Source organism: Anser anser (assembly GCF_964211835.1).
Source record: "Anser anser genome assembly, chromosome: 3".
NCBI lineage: Eukaryota > Metazoa > Chordata > Aves > Anseriformes > Anatidae > Anser > Anser anser.
The window spans coordinates 85,664,951-85,677,866 of NC_139722.1; the positions used below are offsets into that span (position 1 = coordinate 85,664,951).

The 12,916-nt window shown below is 33.6% G+C and overlaps 1 protein-coding gene across 3 annotated transcripts in view; it reads right to left on the reverse strand.

Annotated features, from left to right (window-relative positions):
• AHCTF1 (AT-hook containing transcription factor 1) overlaps positions 1-12,916 on the reverse strand; it is a 47,057-nt gene that overhangs the window by 13,083 nt on the left and 21,058 nt on the right. For all 3 annotated transcript variants that reach the window (XM_083830365.1, XM_083830364.1, XM_083830366.1), the window contains exons 9-26: positions 12,688-12,820; positions 12,418-12,599; positions 11,885-11,946; positions 10,794-10,922; positions 9,270-9,360; positions 9,090-9,179; positions 8,782-8,922; positions 7,946-8,050; positions 7,102-7,195; positions 5,697-5,820; positions 5,520-5,576; positions 4,261-4,407; positions 3,344-3,531; positions 3,028-3,172; positions 2,803-2,934; positions 1,067-1,214; positions 829-979; positions 168-278 (exon numbers count right to left, since the gene is read on the reverse strand). In XM_083830365.1, the coding sequence (XP_083686491.1) occupies positions 168-278; positions 829-979; positions 1,067-1,214; positions 2,803-2,934; positions 3,028-3,172; positions 3,344-3,531; positions 4,261-4,407; positions 5,520-5,576; positions 5,697-5,820; positions 7,102-7,195; positions 7,946-8,050; positions 8,782-8,922; positions 9,090-9,179; positions 9,270-9,360; positions 10,794-10,922; positions 11,885-11,946; positions 12,418-12,599; positions 12,688-12,820 (2,230 nt within the window). The remainder of the gene's footprint in view (positions 1-167; positions 279-828; positions 980-1,066; positions 1,215-2,802; positions 2,935-3,027; positions 3,173-3,343; positions 3,532-4,260; positions 4,408-5,519; positions 5,577-5,696; positions 5,821-7,101; positions 7,196-7,945; positions 8,051-8,781; positions 8,923-9,089; positions 9,180-9,269; positions 9,361-10,793; positions 10,923-11,884; positions 11,947-12,417; positions 12,600-12,687; positions 12,821-12,916) is intronic.

The window sequence follows — 12,916 nt, forward strand, 5'->3', positions numbered from 1 at the left end:
ATCTTGTTTCTCAAGATAATTTAAATGTAGTATTACTATCTACATTTAGTACCAACTAGTAACTGTATTAGTATTACTTACTTCCTACTGTATTAAGACAAAACCCACATAAAATAATATTCCCTCCCCACCATCTTTGGAATATTCTCTCTGCGGATCTACTTTACCTGGAACATTTTTGTGAAAATTTTGTAATTGGTGTCCCAATAAACGCCTCAGGCAACTCTGCATCAGGGAGAGGTTGATGTGTTATGACTGGTGGTTCTGTAACTCTAGGACTGGAATTAAAAGGAAAATGTAATTGACTTTCATTCACCTGCAGTCCAAACATATGGTCAAATAAACTTGAATTCTGATATCACCTACAAGAAAATCATTATTGTTAGTATTACTATTAGACCCTTTTTGTTGTTTGCAATTCTACCTATTTCTAAGTTAAAAAGCTGAAACAAAACAGAAACCAGACACAAAGTGGTAAGAGTGGTACTTGATCACAAAATAGCTTCTATCAAAATTTGTACACAACACACCGATGGCAAAGTTTTAGTTTCAGTTATCTTAAATTCTATAAACACATATAACACTGTAAAAATACATATTTGCATACATAAGATTATTAACAGGAAAACTCTCTCAAAAATATTATTTATCTTGTATTTAATAATATATACTGTACTTTGCATATGCAAAGAAGCCAAACAAAGCTTTATTCAAGGTCCACTTTCTCAAACACTAAGAAAACAAAACACAAACGAACTAAAATAATATTTTTTAAACCTCTATCCAAACACCTATCTAAAGACTTAACTTTGTTAAAACGCTTCTTACCTATCGTATTGTGCTAAACTGTTTTTCTGCTCATTTCCTACCCATACTTCTCCAATTTTGGACAATACATTTCTGATGAAAGTTGCTCTTGTATGCACACTTTCTGCATTAGCTTTTTTTGCTACTGTTGATAATGGCTTTGGTCTTGATACTGTAAAGTAAGAGGGGAAAAAATATTAGCCTTATGTAATCCAAGCGGTGGTTGGTTGTCCATTACACTTTTCCCCCCCAAATTTACCTTCTCTTAAGACTGAAGAAGGCAAACGGTAAGGCTTGGCTCTCTCTAAAGCCAGCTTCCTTTGAACTCTAGGAAGGATCTTGCCATATTGGTCTAATATAGAATTTCTCGTAACTGCTCTCTCTCTCAAGCGAGGATCACGATCATTCTGATAAATTAAAAGAATAAAGGAAAGAGTTTTTAAAAATTACATAAAGTTCATTGCAATCTGTGCTGTTCTAATTAGTGAATATATTTCCTCTAAAGATGCATTAAAATGCATCCACCGCATGTAACAACAGCAAGTTCTACCCAACAGCAAACACCAATTCTGCCTAGTATTTTTAGCAAGTGGATGGAAGACTTCCAAAACAATGAGCCTACAACCTTAAGTTAAAGCAGTTCTGGCACTCAGTACAAACTTAGTCTGCTACACATGTTGTCACCTGCAATTCCCACTCACAAATAGCTTACCAAAGAGTAACAATAGACCTTGGTTTTCTGAAAAACCAAGGGCTGAGATGTCCTTATATACAAGGCAACTGCAAATTATGTTGGACAAAATAATTTTAATATTAGAACAGGTAAGGAAAAGCTACCTATACACATCTTCCAGACAGACAAGTTTTCAAATGCAGGACCTAAAACTTCCAATACCATCTAATAAATTTGATTCATTGCAAAACTAAGGTTCTGGAAAACATCAAATGCATCACAGATTTGTAAAAGAAGTTCACATAAATCAACATTTCACCTGTCTATTTTAAGAAACAGAAGGTAGATAAAAATTGGAATTTTTTCTCATACTGGAGGTAAAATGGAAATTGTGGAATCACAGAGCTCATACAGTAATTTACTAAGTTAAAAAAAAAAGTAAGATTTTACATCTGGATTTGCATCCAGACTGCTCTCAGAAAAACAAAGTTGCATGGAAAATGCAAGAGATGACATACAACATACTCTTCATTCCACAGAAAGGATCAACACAACTTCTAATAACCTATGTTCTTAGGTTAGTATGTATATAACATACATATCTGAACAACTAAGTGGCAAGGCTGGCTGATATTTACTGTAGTAGCAACATGCGTACAAAAAAACAGTTCAAACCAGACAAAGACCATGCCCTATAGTACCTCACAGTAATTTGCTCCTATCCTTGAACACTTTACACTGAATTAACATTCTTGCAATCATACAGAATTCATTCATTAGTTTCTGGAGCTGGAGTTCTTCAAGGGGTTAAAATCCCTTGACATTGCATAAACAGTATTTAAGCTTACATATACACTGTGTACACACTATTTAAGCTTAAGTGTTTTCTATATTCTAGCCTTATTCAGACCATTTACAGTGAAAGACACTTTTCTTTAGCAAAAATAATTTGCTTTAGACTGTTAGGAATTAGGTAAAAATTTATTTTTGTAATGCAGGACTACAGTGAAATTTTGAATTTACAGCTGTATGTTAGAAAAGGTAGATTTCCTCAGATTCAAGCTTTTAAGTGGAGTCAACTGGTCTGTAACACAATTTATAAGTTCACAAAATAGCTCTGGCTAAGTGAAAGATTTTGTTTAACCTTTAGGTTCAGCTGCAACTTAAAGTGTACAAACTTATTCCTAGTATTTCAAAAGAATGGTATAAGAAACACTTATACCATATTTGAACAATATAAAAACCAAGATTTTAATGGAGTACTATCAAAATAGTAATGCCTAACAGAAACTTGCACCCCTGGACAGAACATTTATGCTTACCATAAGATTAACTTTCATTGACTGATTCAACTGTAGCGCTGGGATATAGTTGGCACGTTGCAGATGGTGAACTAAAAGAAATTCATGATTCTGAACACCACCATTGGTCTGCAAAAACTTCTCCAAACACTCCTATGAGAAATAACACATTTCAAAAAACTATTATGATTCTGCCTCTTAGCTTTTCCAAGATATAATTAAGATTTCTTTCTTGTCCACACTTACTTGTTCAGTGTCTGTGAAAGGGAGCTTCAATAAATCTTGCATTAGTCCCATCTCCTGACAGATTTCATACATGTGTTTTAACAGCTCTTCTACATTTAACTTAGTGCTATGTTGCTGCAACAGACTCCAAGCCTCCACCATGCACCTGTTATTAATTCATAAGATGTAATGAATATTAATCATATAATCAAAAGATGTCTGAAAACTATTTGTATATTGAACATTTAAAGGAAACTGAAGTGACAGTGGTTTACATTACTAGTTCTCCACCTTTCACCACACTTGAATACTAACGAGGTGGGGTATATTTCTTTACCTGTTGGACAACAACACAGTGAGGAAAAGCTGCACTTCACTACTGCTTGAGACTGATGGCTTCATCATCTGCATGTATCTGAGGGCTCGCCTATGCTCTCCTTGGCACATGAGGGATTGAATAATTCTCATATGTTGCCATGACACAGTTTTGATAGTAGCTGGATGAAACAGAACGGCCAATGAATTCTGTAGAAGTTAGAAATTATGTTTATTAAAATAGATAATAATCACTCATGCAATAAAAGCACTCAAAAGCTTCCAAAGTAACGGTGAATGTGTATTAGATAATTTTAAATGACTAGTACTAATGAAATACTTGATACAGGAAATGTAACTAAAAATGTTTAAGCATTTGCACACAAAAAAAATGTTAGCCATACAGAACTAAGTGTTTTAAAAGGACTTTAACTTGCACATTTCTAGGTTGATAAAAAGTATTATTTGTGTACAGAAATTTGGTAACTACATTATTGAAATGTTTTTATCCCAGATTATATTAACATAATGAGAGCCAAAGAACAAACTTCAGCATCAGGAAGAACATGAATAAGGTTCAAAAGTCACCTTTGCAATCTTCTGCCTCAAATCTTACTGTTATGATCAGTTTTACTATTTCAAATACCCAAAACATTGTTTTTGAGAAACTGTTCAACAGCTAAAAATGACTTAAACTAATGGCTTTGAAAATTTAAACAAGCATTATTAATGTTGATTTCTTCTGTAATCAATTTCCCATCAAAGTCATAAAAACCAAATTTCAAAGCATAATTTATTGCTGAAAGCATTGTAACAGTATTACAATAAAGCTTCTGGTCTTTTATTACCTGTTACTAGCTCAGCACCAATTAAAAACAACCTTTTTAGTTTATAGCTTTGTACTGTAATGTATGCCTAATTAAACTGTAACATACTTACTTCATAATCATTGTGATCCAGAAGCCAAAAACCTTGAATAAGCCTAACGAGACCCCAGGGGATAGCAAAAACAGTTGGGAAGGAGTCAATTGAAGTTTCTGTTTTATTTGGAACGGAATGCATGATATCTAGCAGCAAGTAAATTGTCTGATATCAAGTACCTGATTAAGGCAAATATATTTGTAAGATTAAAAACTTATCGCATTACATTTAAAAAAATTGTAATGCAATGAGAACGTGTTAGAAAGCAGAAAAATAGTAATGGATTAGTCTTGCCATTTTAAGCTATTATAATCCAAAGAAAGCCAAATACTAAACCACAAAATTGCATTCTGAGTACATAACCAGGAAGAAATACTCCGATTTCTGTAAGGTATTCAAAAAACGTTAACTTTAGATATTTAAATACCTCAGCTTTAAATTCAGATCACTGTTTAGTCAGAAGAGCTACCAGCTGGACATTCAAAACACTGAAACACCCAAGGCTTACAAATTCCCTGGTGTTGGTTTATTTCCTCATTTCCAGAGTATGCAAAACAAGGTAAATCCTTACGAAACATATTAGTTCTCAGTGAAAAAATCTGAATTTAAAACAGCATGATTTTTTAGTAATGCCCTTTTCTCTTTCTAACATGTTTTTAGGAACATACTCCAAGTCAGCTCTGACATACAACAGATTTTAAAACACTTGAACTCTCTAGGCTCCCCTCTCTGTTTGGTTAGGCAAGAAAGCAACTCTGTATATTCCAGCAGCTTAAATATTAAGTTTCTGCACAGTGACTTTTCCCTTCCCTCTGTTTATTATTCTGTGTGCTTGCACTTAGAACAGAACAAAAGCAATCACTGTTAGCTGTGCTGGTGGGAAAAAAAAAAAAGGTACTGATAAGCTTCTGTTACAATTCCTTTTGCTCTGAAGAAGCGCTTTTTGCGCATCATACTAGGAAGTTGTCATTTACTACAGATATGGCTGCTTTAAAAAATGCATTTAAATTTTAAGAAAAGCTATGTTTTTCTTCTCATTATCTTCAAAATTCTTTAGTACACCTGTTTGCTCATACCAGAAAAGACTTTGCAACAAAGCATAAAAAAATCCACAGTACAGAGAAGTAAGACAATGCTTCTGATTAAAAAATAAATTTTTTCACACTTGCATTGTGTTTGAAGTGTAAATTAAAAAGTGCTATCAGGCACCCAAGTAACATTTAAGAACATTTATGTGCACATACTGAAAGCAAAACAGAAATAAATAAAAAGGATACAATTGCATGTTTGTGGTTTTCTTCAATGTTTTCTAACAAATAGAGATCCAGTAGTGCCTGAAACGAGAAATTTAAAGTTTTTAAAGAAAAAAAAAAACTCCAATCCTTCATAAGTCATTTGCTTTTGTGTGCTTTTTGTTGTTGTTGATTTGTTTTTTAAAGGAGTATAACACTCACATGTAAACTAACAGGTGGGTATTTCCCAGTTCCTCCTTCATCTCTCCGCCACAGTTTCTCAACTTGTTCTCCTAACTGGGAAACCATTCCATCAATCATCAAGCAGTCAGAATCCCATTTTCCTCTGGAACAAAAAGTAACAAGGATTTGGACAGAGTAAAACACTAATTCTGATGTTTCAATTTAAGAAAAAAAGTAAACCACCAACTCTTCTAAAGCAAAGAAAGCAAACAAACATACAAAGCTGTGAATATCACTTGAAATATACATGCAAATATGTGAGTTGGTTGAGAAATGTTCAGTAAGTTCTATTCAATTATTATAGGAGCTGAAAACAAGAATCTTAAAAGAAGTTTTATTAAGCTAAAAGCTGCAATGACCCTCTAGTTCTGAGGCTGTTTCAGGCTGTGTTACTTGCCATACTAAAGGAACTGTAAACAAAGTGCCAAAAGTAATCCTCCTCATACTATCTAAAAGAAGAAATTTAACAATATCAAAATACCACAACTTCATAACATCTATACAAAACCTCAAATTGAGTGTTCCAATATAGCAACTGATACACAACTTAATGAAAATTTCACATTTTGTTTTCAGTATCTCTCTTTTGTTACTGAAAAATGAGGGTTGGAGTTAGATGATGTTTAAGGTCCCTTCCAACCCAAGCCATTCTACGAAATACTGTTATTTTCAGAAAGCTGGACATACAGGTAAATTTTAGTATCATCATAAGCAGCATGTATGTTTCTACAGACATACCATTACAATTATGTATGTCTGAACTTTTTAAAATTACATTATTCCATAGACCACCGGTCTTCTACTGACTGTTTCTGCCCTTTAATTTCCCCAATGATCAAAAGCAAAAAAAAAAAAAAAAAAAAAAAAAATAAGTGATTTTTATCCAATAGCCAGTACTATGCTAGGTATGTCAACTACAAGTAATTCTGATTATCTTATTAAAGCACACAAATGTACTTGTGAGTAGGAGACTTAGGCCAATACAATTATTACCATCTATTACCAGTCAATAATACAAATGTTTTTTTTTTCATTTATTTTCAAAAACAGGCTTTATTCTATGTCCAAAATAATTGTTTTGTGAGTATTGTGTTTTGCGGTTGACATTTATAAAAAAAATGACAAGAAAATAAACATAACTATTTCCTCATCATTTTCCCTTAAGCTATAAAAAAAAACAAGGACTGGCAGTAAGCAGAAGTATACACACACATTTTAGCACAGGAAAGTAACCTCTGTATTCAACAGAACACATGCATCACAGAATTGAGTACTGCTGACAAATGCATTAAGCACAGCAAATACAACTGTTGATATCAAAGCTATTCACTTTCACTTCTGAATTTTCAATGGAAGTGTTCCAGAATTGTCTGGTAAACTTTACCTTGACAAACGCTCAAGTTTCTGTCGATGACCAGCATAGTAGCTCTGAATCAGAGGATAATTGTAGAAAGGTCTAGACATGTGCATATCATCATCTACAGGCAGTAAAGCAAGAACAAGTTAAAGTAGTATTGTATTAAATTTAAACAGAAGGTCATAAAAGCTAAACATCAAGAAGCATAAGCAAGCCTTCAGCTTTGAAAGAAACTTTGTTTCTGCCTTTACTAGAACAGAAGGCACAGGATAATTCCTTCTTGTCTCCACTGTCACTTGAAGTTTACAGTTGATATAAAATTCAGAACATATACTGTAAGCTAATGACAGTAAAGTCACCTATTAAAAAAATCTCAAAGGGAGCATCTTTTTAAAATACATAGTGCGAGCATTTTAAGACTATTAAGACTGACAATTAAATTTATATTCCATATGAATAAAGAATTATTGCCAATGCTTCCCCCCCCCCCCAAGCAATAAAAAGGTTCAAAACTTGCAGGTAATGCTTTTATTGTTTAAAAAAAAAAAGAATTCCAGTATTTGTTGTTTAATAGTAATTTGCTTAAAATACTAGATATTTCATGTTTTTGACCCAAATTACCTCCTTGAAGTCAAAGGCCTATTGCTATTTTTAAAGAACATGCAGGAAAGAAACTGGTTGCATTATTCTACACTACGCATTTGAAAAAACAGTGAAATCTCTATTTCACCAACAGAACTTCAGCATACACTATCACTGAAACAACACTATTTGTTATTGATGAAACATTTACAAGACTGTGGCTAAAAACACGTTTACAGGAATCACTGGACAGTTTCCTTGTTACAAATGTATTACAGTTGAAGCTTACCTAAACCCTCTGGTAGGAGACTGGATCGACAGAACCAGATGACTACTTGTGCATACAAAGAAATGAGGCTAGTTACCATCTGCTTATTTGTCAAGTCTGTAACACCTTAAAAAAAAAACAAAATTTTTTTTTAAACCAACTCCACAATACTAAGTAGAAAGCATCAAAACAATATGGTAGAAATCTCTGTATCACTTTCTTATTTGAGGGAAAAACCACAATCATCACGACAACAAAAAATAACGCTCTGAGAAGCACGAGATTTACTAAAAGGTTAGAATTTAAAAAAATAAATTTAAAATCGAGTCTGAACTACTGAATACACTCATAAGACTTTTTTTTCCATACAGCAGTGATTTTTAATATGGCAAAATATTTTTTTCAATATGCTACAATTTATAATATAAAAACCTGCAGAAACTTCAGCAACTTTTCTTTTAACAAGTTACTCATCTATGCTTCCTTTATAATTTGTAATGCAGTATTTGTATTCAACTGTGAGTTGCTAGCTAAGAACTGAAGAGGATAATTTTAAGCATTACCATATATATAATTGTTGTAGTTTCAATCTAGTTGCTTACATAGCTTCTTGCTGAATGTAATCTCCCTTACTTGCACAAAACTCCAGAACAAAGCGTTTCCCTGAAGAGATGCATATTAAGCGGTATTCACAATTTCTCACTCAGAGCTCTTCTCCTACCTAAACTTGACTGTCTTCTGAGCACCAAAACCAACAAAAACTCATGTTTCCACAACTACAACCCAAGTGTCATTCCAAATGAGAATCTGAACTTAACAATAGAACATATGAAAGATTTAGTAATACCGTTACAAACCTTTTTCAGTAAGCTCTTGTGCTTCTGCTAGGAAACAGTTTAAGACTGTGCTAAGGTTGCTCAAAACCAACTGGCAGTGCTGAAGAGACTGTATTGTTTGTGGGTCAATAAAGTTGCAGGAGCCATCGAACAGTGGAACACCTTTTCAAGAATAAATATTAAATTATTAGCCTATACAGTAATTCCAAACAAAAATTTCAAAGTACATTTAAAGAATTTGGTACCATATCATAGAGAGTCAGATTATTTAATATGCTCAGTTCAAAAGGGTAATTTTATGATTGCAAAATGACTACAGCAATACTCACAGATTTGGTCAAATTCATCTTTTGTATAAATCACTTTGTTCCACGTCCACTCAAGAACAAACCGTAAACTAGCAGCAGAACTTGGCTGCTCTTTAAAAAACAAAAAGAACAAAAAGGAATGAATGACCGAACAACTTAAAACTCTAAAATATAAAACAAAATCAACGTAAGATGTATTACCTTCAGATGTCCAATGTTTAATGCATCCAGTCAGAAGTTCTAAAGAACTTGTCTGGACAGCAGCTGACAATACAGCTTCTAATTGCTCCTCCTAAATATAACAGGCAAAATAAAATGATTGTCTTACGTACTTGTGATGTCTGAACCATCAATAATAAGTGTTTCTACGTGTAAACTCATATAGACACTAAAAAGTCTTTTAGTGCATACTCAACTAATTCCACATCCCTTTTCTTAATTCTAATCACAGGCTTGTTGGTTTGAGGAACACATTAGCTTTTCCTCTGATATTTCAACTTACTAATTCTAACCTTTATTTGCATGCCTCTGCATTATAGTCTTAATTTACTGAGCTCCAATGAACTATTTTTGGTAACATCCTCTGCTAATATCCATTACGCATTTTGTGCTTGTAAGTTTTCCATCAGGAATGCATTAATATGCAATGTTTGCACTAGAAGCAGTGAAGCTAAGGTCAAGCTGCTTTCTAGACTATGAAGACATGAGACAGTTTCAACATCAGAACATTAAGCCATAATTTTCTAAAATGATAGAAAAGAAGTGAAATGTAAATTTTAATAGATTTAGATTTTATTTTAAGCTGTTCAAAAAATTGCATTATAATGTAGTGGTAATCATTTAGGAGGATAACAGCTATGCACAGAAATAAAATATTAAGGGGTAGTTTATTACAGCTGGTCCTCTGATACTTCAAGTGAAACAATCCTTCGTATCATTTTACTGAGTTTACTCTTAGTTTGTGTTTTTGTTATTTTTTTTTTTAGAACACATTCAAAACTATGCTTCCCTTCCAGGTAAAATCATTATGATTAAAGCAATCTCTGCACATTAGAATAAACATGGGACATTTCCATCTTTTTTTTTGGAATTGTTTCAGACAAGGAAACACAACAATAGAATACTCACAGTGGCAAACAAAACTCTAAACCAAGCTTCTTGACCATAATCCTGAAATTTGTCTTAACTAACATCCAAAAGAAACCCCTGCTCAAATTACAAGTCTGAGTGATATTTTCACAATTCAACAATGATTATTAAAAAAAAAAATCCCCTAATTACTTCCAACCTGTAGTTGACATCAAAACATCAATTTTGAATTTAAGACTATACATCATGCTTGCAAAATAAACAGTCTAAAGGCCAGGTCAACTTGATGAGAAATTTCCTTCAGCTGCCAGACTGTTTAAAATTGTTTTTTGCCCCAACATACCTCCCCGAATCTGGTGAAGAATGCAAGAGACTAGAAGATGAGGGCAGTAGGAGGACTGCCCTCCCCTGCCTGTTTATCACAACAGTTCCCTTTCTCATGAAACACTTCAGATGACAGAAAGGTTGGTGTACTGCAAATGGAACACCTATGAAAGAGGGGGCTGCAAACACTGTAGTGGGATAAAGCAGATAAAAAGCAGTGGGTGTCAAGTTATCAGGTCTTAGAGTTTCCAAAGCCCTGTCAGACAATATGGATGTACTTCCTCCCACTCCTGATTCCTGATAAGCACTCACCTGACTCAGACTGGATGGCTGGACGTCAACTAGTCTTGGAGACAACAAGCCAGCTATAAGACACCTATTGTAGCTATCACAAATGGCTTCGCTTATTGAAGGACCAGATTTCTTTAAAAAATTCAAGGTCTGAAACATCAATCAAAAATTACAGATTAAGACATCACTGTTATTTAACCATTAAGGTTCTAAATAATCATTGAAAAAAATAAGTTTTGACAAACTACCAGCAAGGTTGCATCACTAATATGCTTTAGGTTAGCGATCTGAATAAGTATTACTATGTAGTCTTAAAGATGGAAGCCAAACTAACAGTTACGGTTTATAAAAATCCTGTTCAACACAAATCAGCCCTTACAATATTTTATCTAGGTATTTTCTAGCTTCTTTATGTTGACCTTTCCTTTTCCTTAATTACTGAAGCAAAATACATCCTATATCAATGAAAACTAACACATTTTTAAATCACATTTTGGAAGATCCTTTCCATGGTTGTTTGTGCTGAAGCTGATCAAGGAGTTCTGTGGGATGGTGTTCTTTAGTTCTTAAGTATTTACCTGTGTGCAATGAGATATGTAACTACTTATGTTGGAAATATTTAGCAAGCTAAAAAAAAATGACTTGTTACAATTTGTGTGGTGGCTCAGAAGTTATTACTTGTCCAAGTTTGGAAGAAAAAAAAGACATTCAATCTTTTTTTTTTTTTTTTTTTTTTAAAACTTTCTCTTCTCTCCATCTTCCTGTTTCAAGTTAATCACAGATGAAAACCACCCTGACTGATGTATCAATCAAGAAGCAACAGCTTTCCCTGACTTCTACAAGATTGTTATTCTTGTTCCTAAGAACAACTTTCTTTTCTTTTCTGGACATCGAATCCTTCATCATGCTCACGAGTAGTCAATGGCAGTTTTCAGTCCCCGAAGTAGATCTAAAACATAACCATTTACTTAAAACTGGCAGGATGCAGTTGCAATTCTGTCAGCGGGTGGGCAGGATAAACACAAAATGGCCTGATGCTGAAAACAGTGCAATAGAAAAACAGGAAATGCACGCTTCTTGACATTCGCCATGAAGATACAATAAAAGATCACCTCCTTCTGGAAGCCAGTGCAAGTCATGTGAACAACTCCAGAGTTCAGCAAGCACGTACCATCTGCAGAAACAAAGAATGTTTGTTAAAACCCTATACTCTCACCATTTCATTACGGCCAGTTTACATTTGTAACACAGCAATATATCTGGAAATATGTGAGTACCCCCCCTTTTTTTTTTCTTCCTTTTTTTTTTTTTTTCCAGGTCACTTACAAACATTTAAAAAAATATTATTACTGCACGTATAAATTTTATCTCCAGTGTTACTGTTGTTGGAAGACCTTCAGCTTAAAGTAATTTGATTTTATAACCATCACGAATTCACAGGCTATGTTACATAAGCACGGAAACCCCAAAATGTCTCTGGCGTGTTACACAATATTAAGTACCTTGTTGGTACAGCATAATCATAGGTTGGGTTTATGGTTTTTTGTTGATTTTTAAAGTGACAAACATTGAAAAAGAGAACCAGTAAATGACATTTGACCTCAATTCTTAAACTTATCCCTATTAAACACAGTGAAATACCTACCAAAGTTATAGGTACTTGGATTAAAAAACTGCTCAGGCGGTGGATAAGAAGGAGGAACTCCACGACTTAAACTCCGCTCATGTACCAGAATATCCAAAATGAGGTTTGGAGAAGTCATACTTATTACAGTATCCAATGACCATAAGGCAAAATATGGGCAATTATGAAGGAATTCTTCTGGCCTTTAAGGAAGCAAATATATAATTTCAATACTAACATTCAAATTAAGTTATTTGTAAGGACACTGAAAACAACATAATAAAAATCTACCTTAGTGAATCTGGCATTTGAGCATGATACCAGCGATTAATGTCAAATACACCCAAATAAGTAGATGGCTTTCCCTGACCATATGTATTCACTTGCCAGCTGAAGATTGATACACTGGTGTCAGGAGATATTACTGTAAAAGACAAGAAATTGTGTCTCAGTAGTAGAAAATATTATATTTTTGATATTTTTAAAGCATCACTTTCCATTTTAATTCTTTTGTATCACT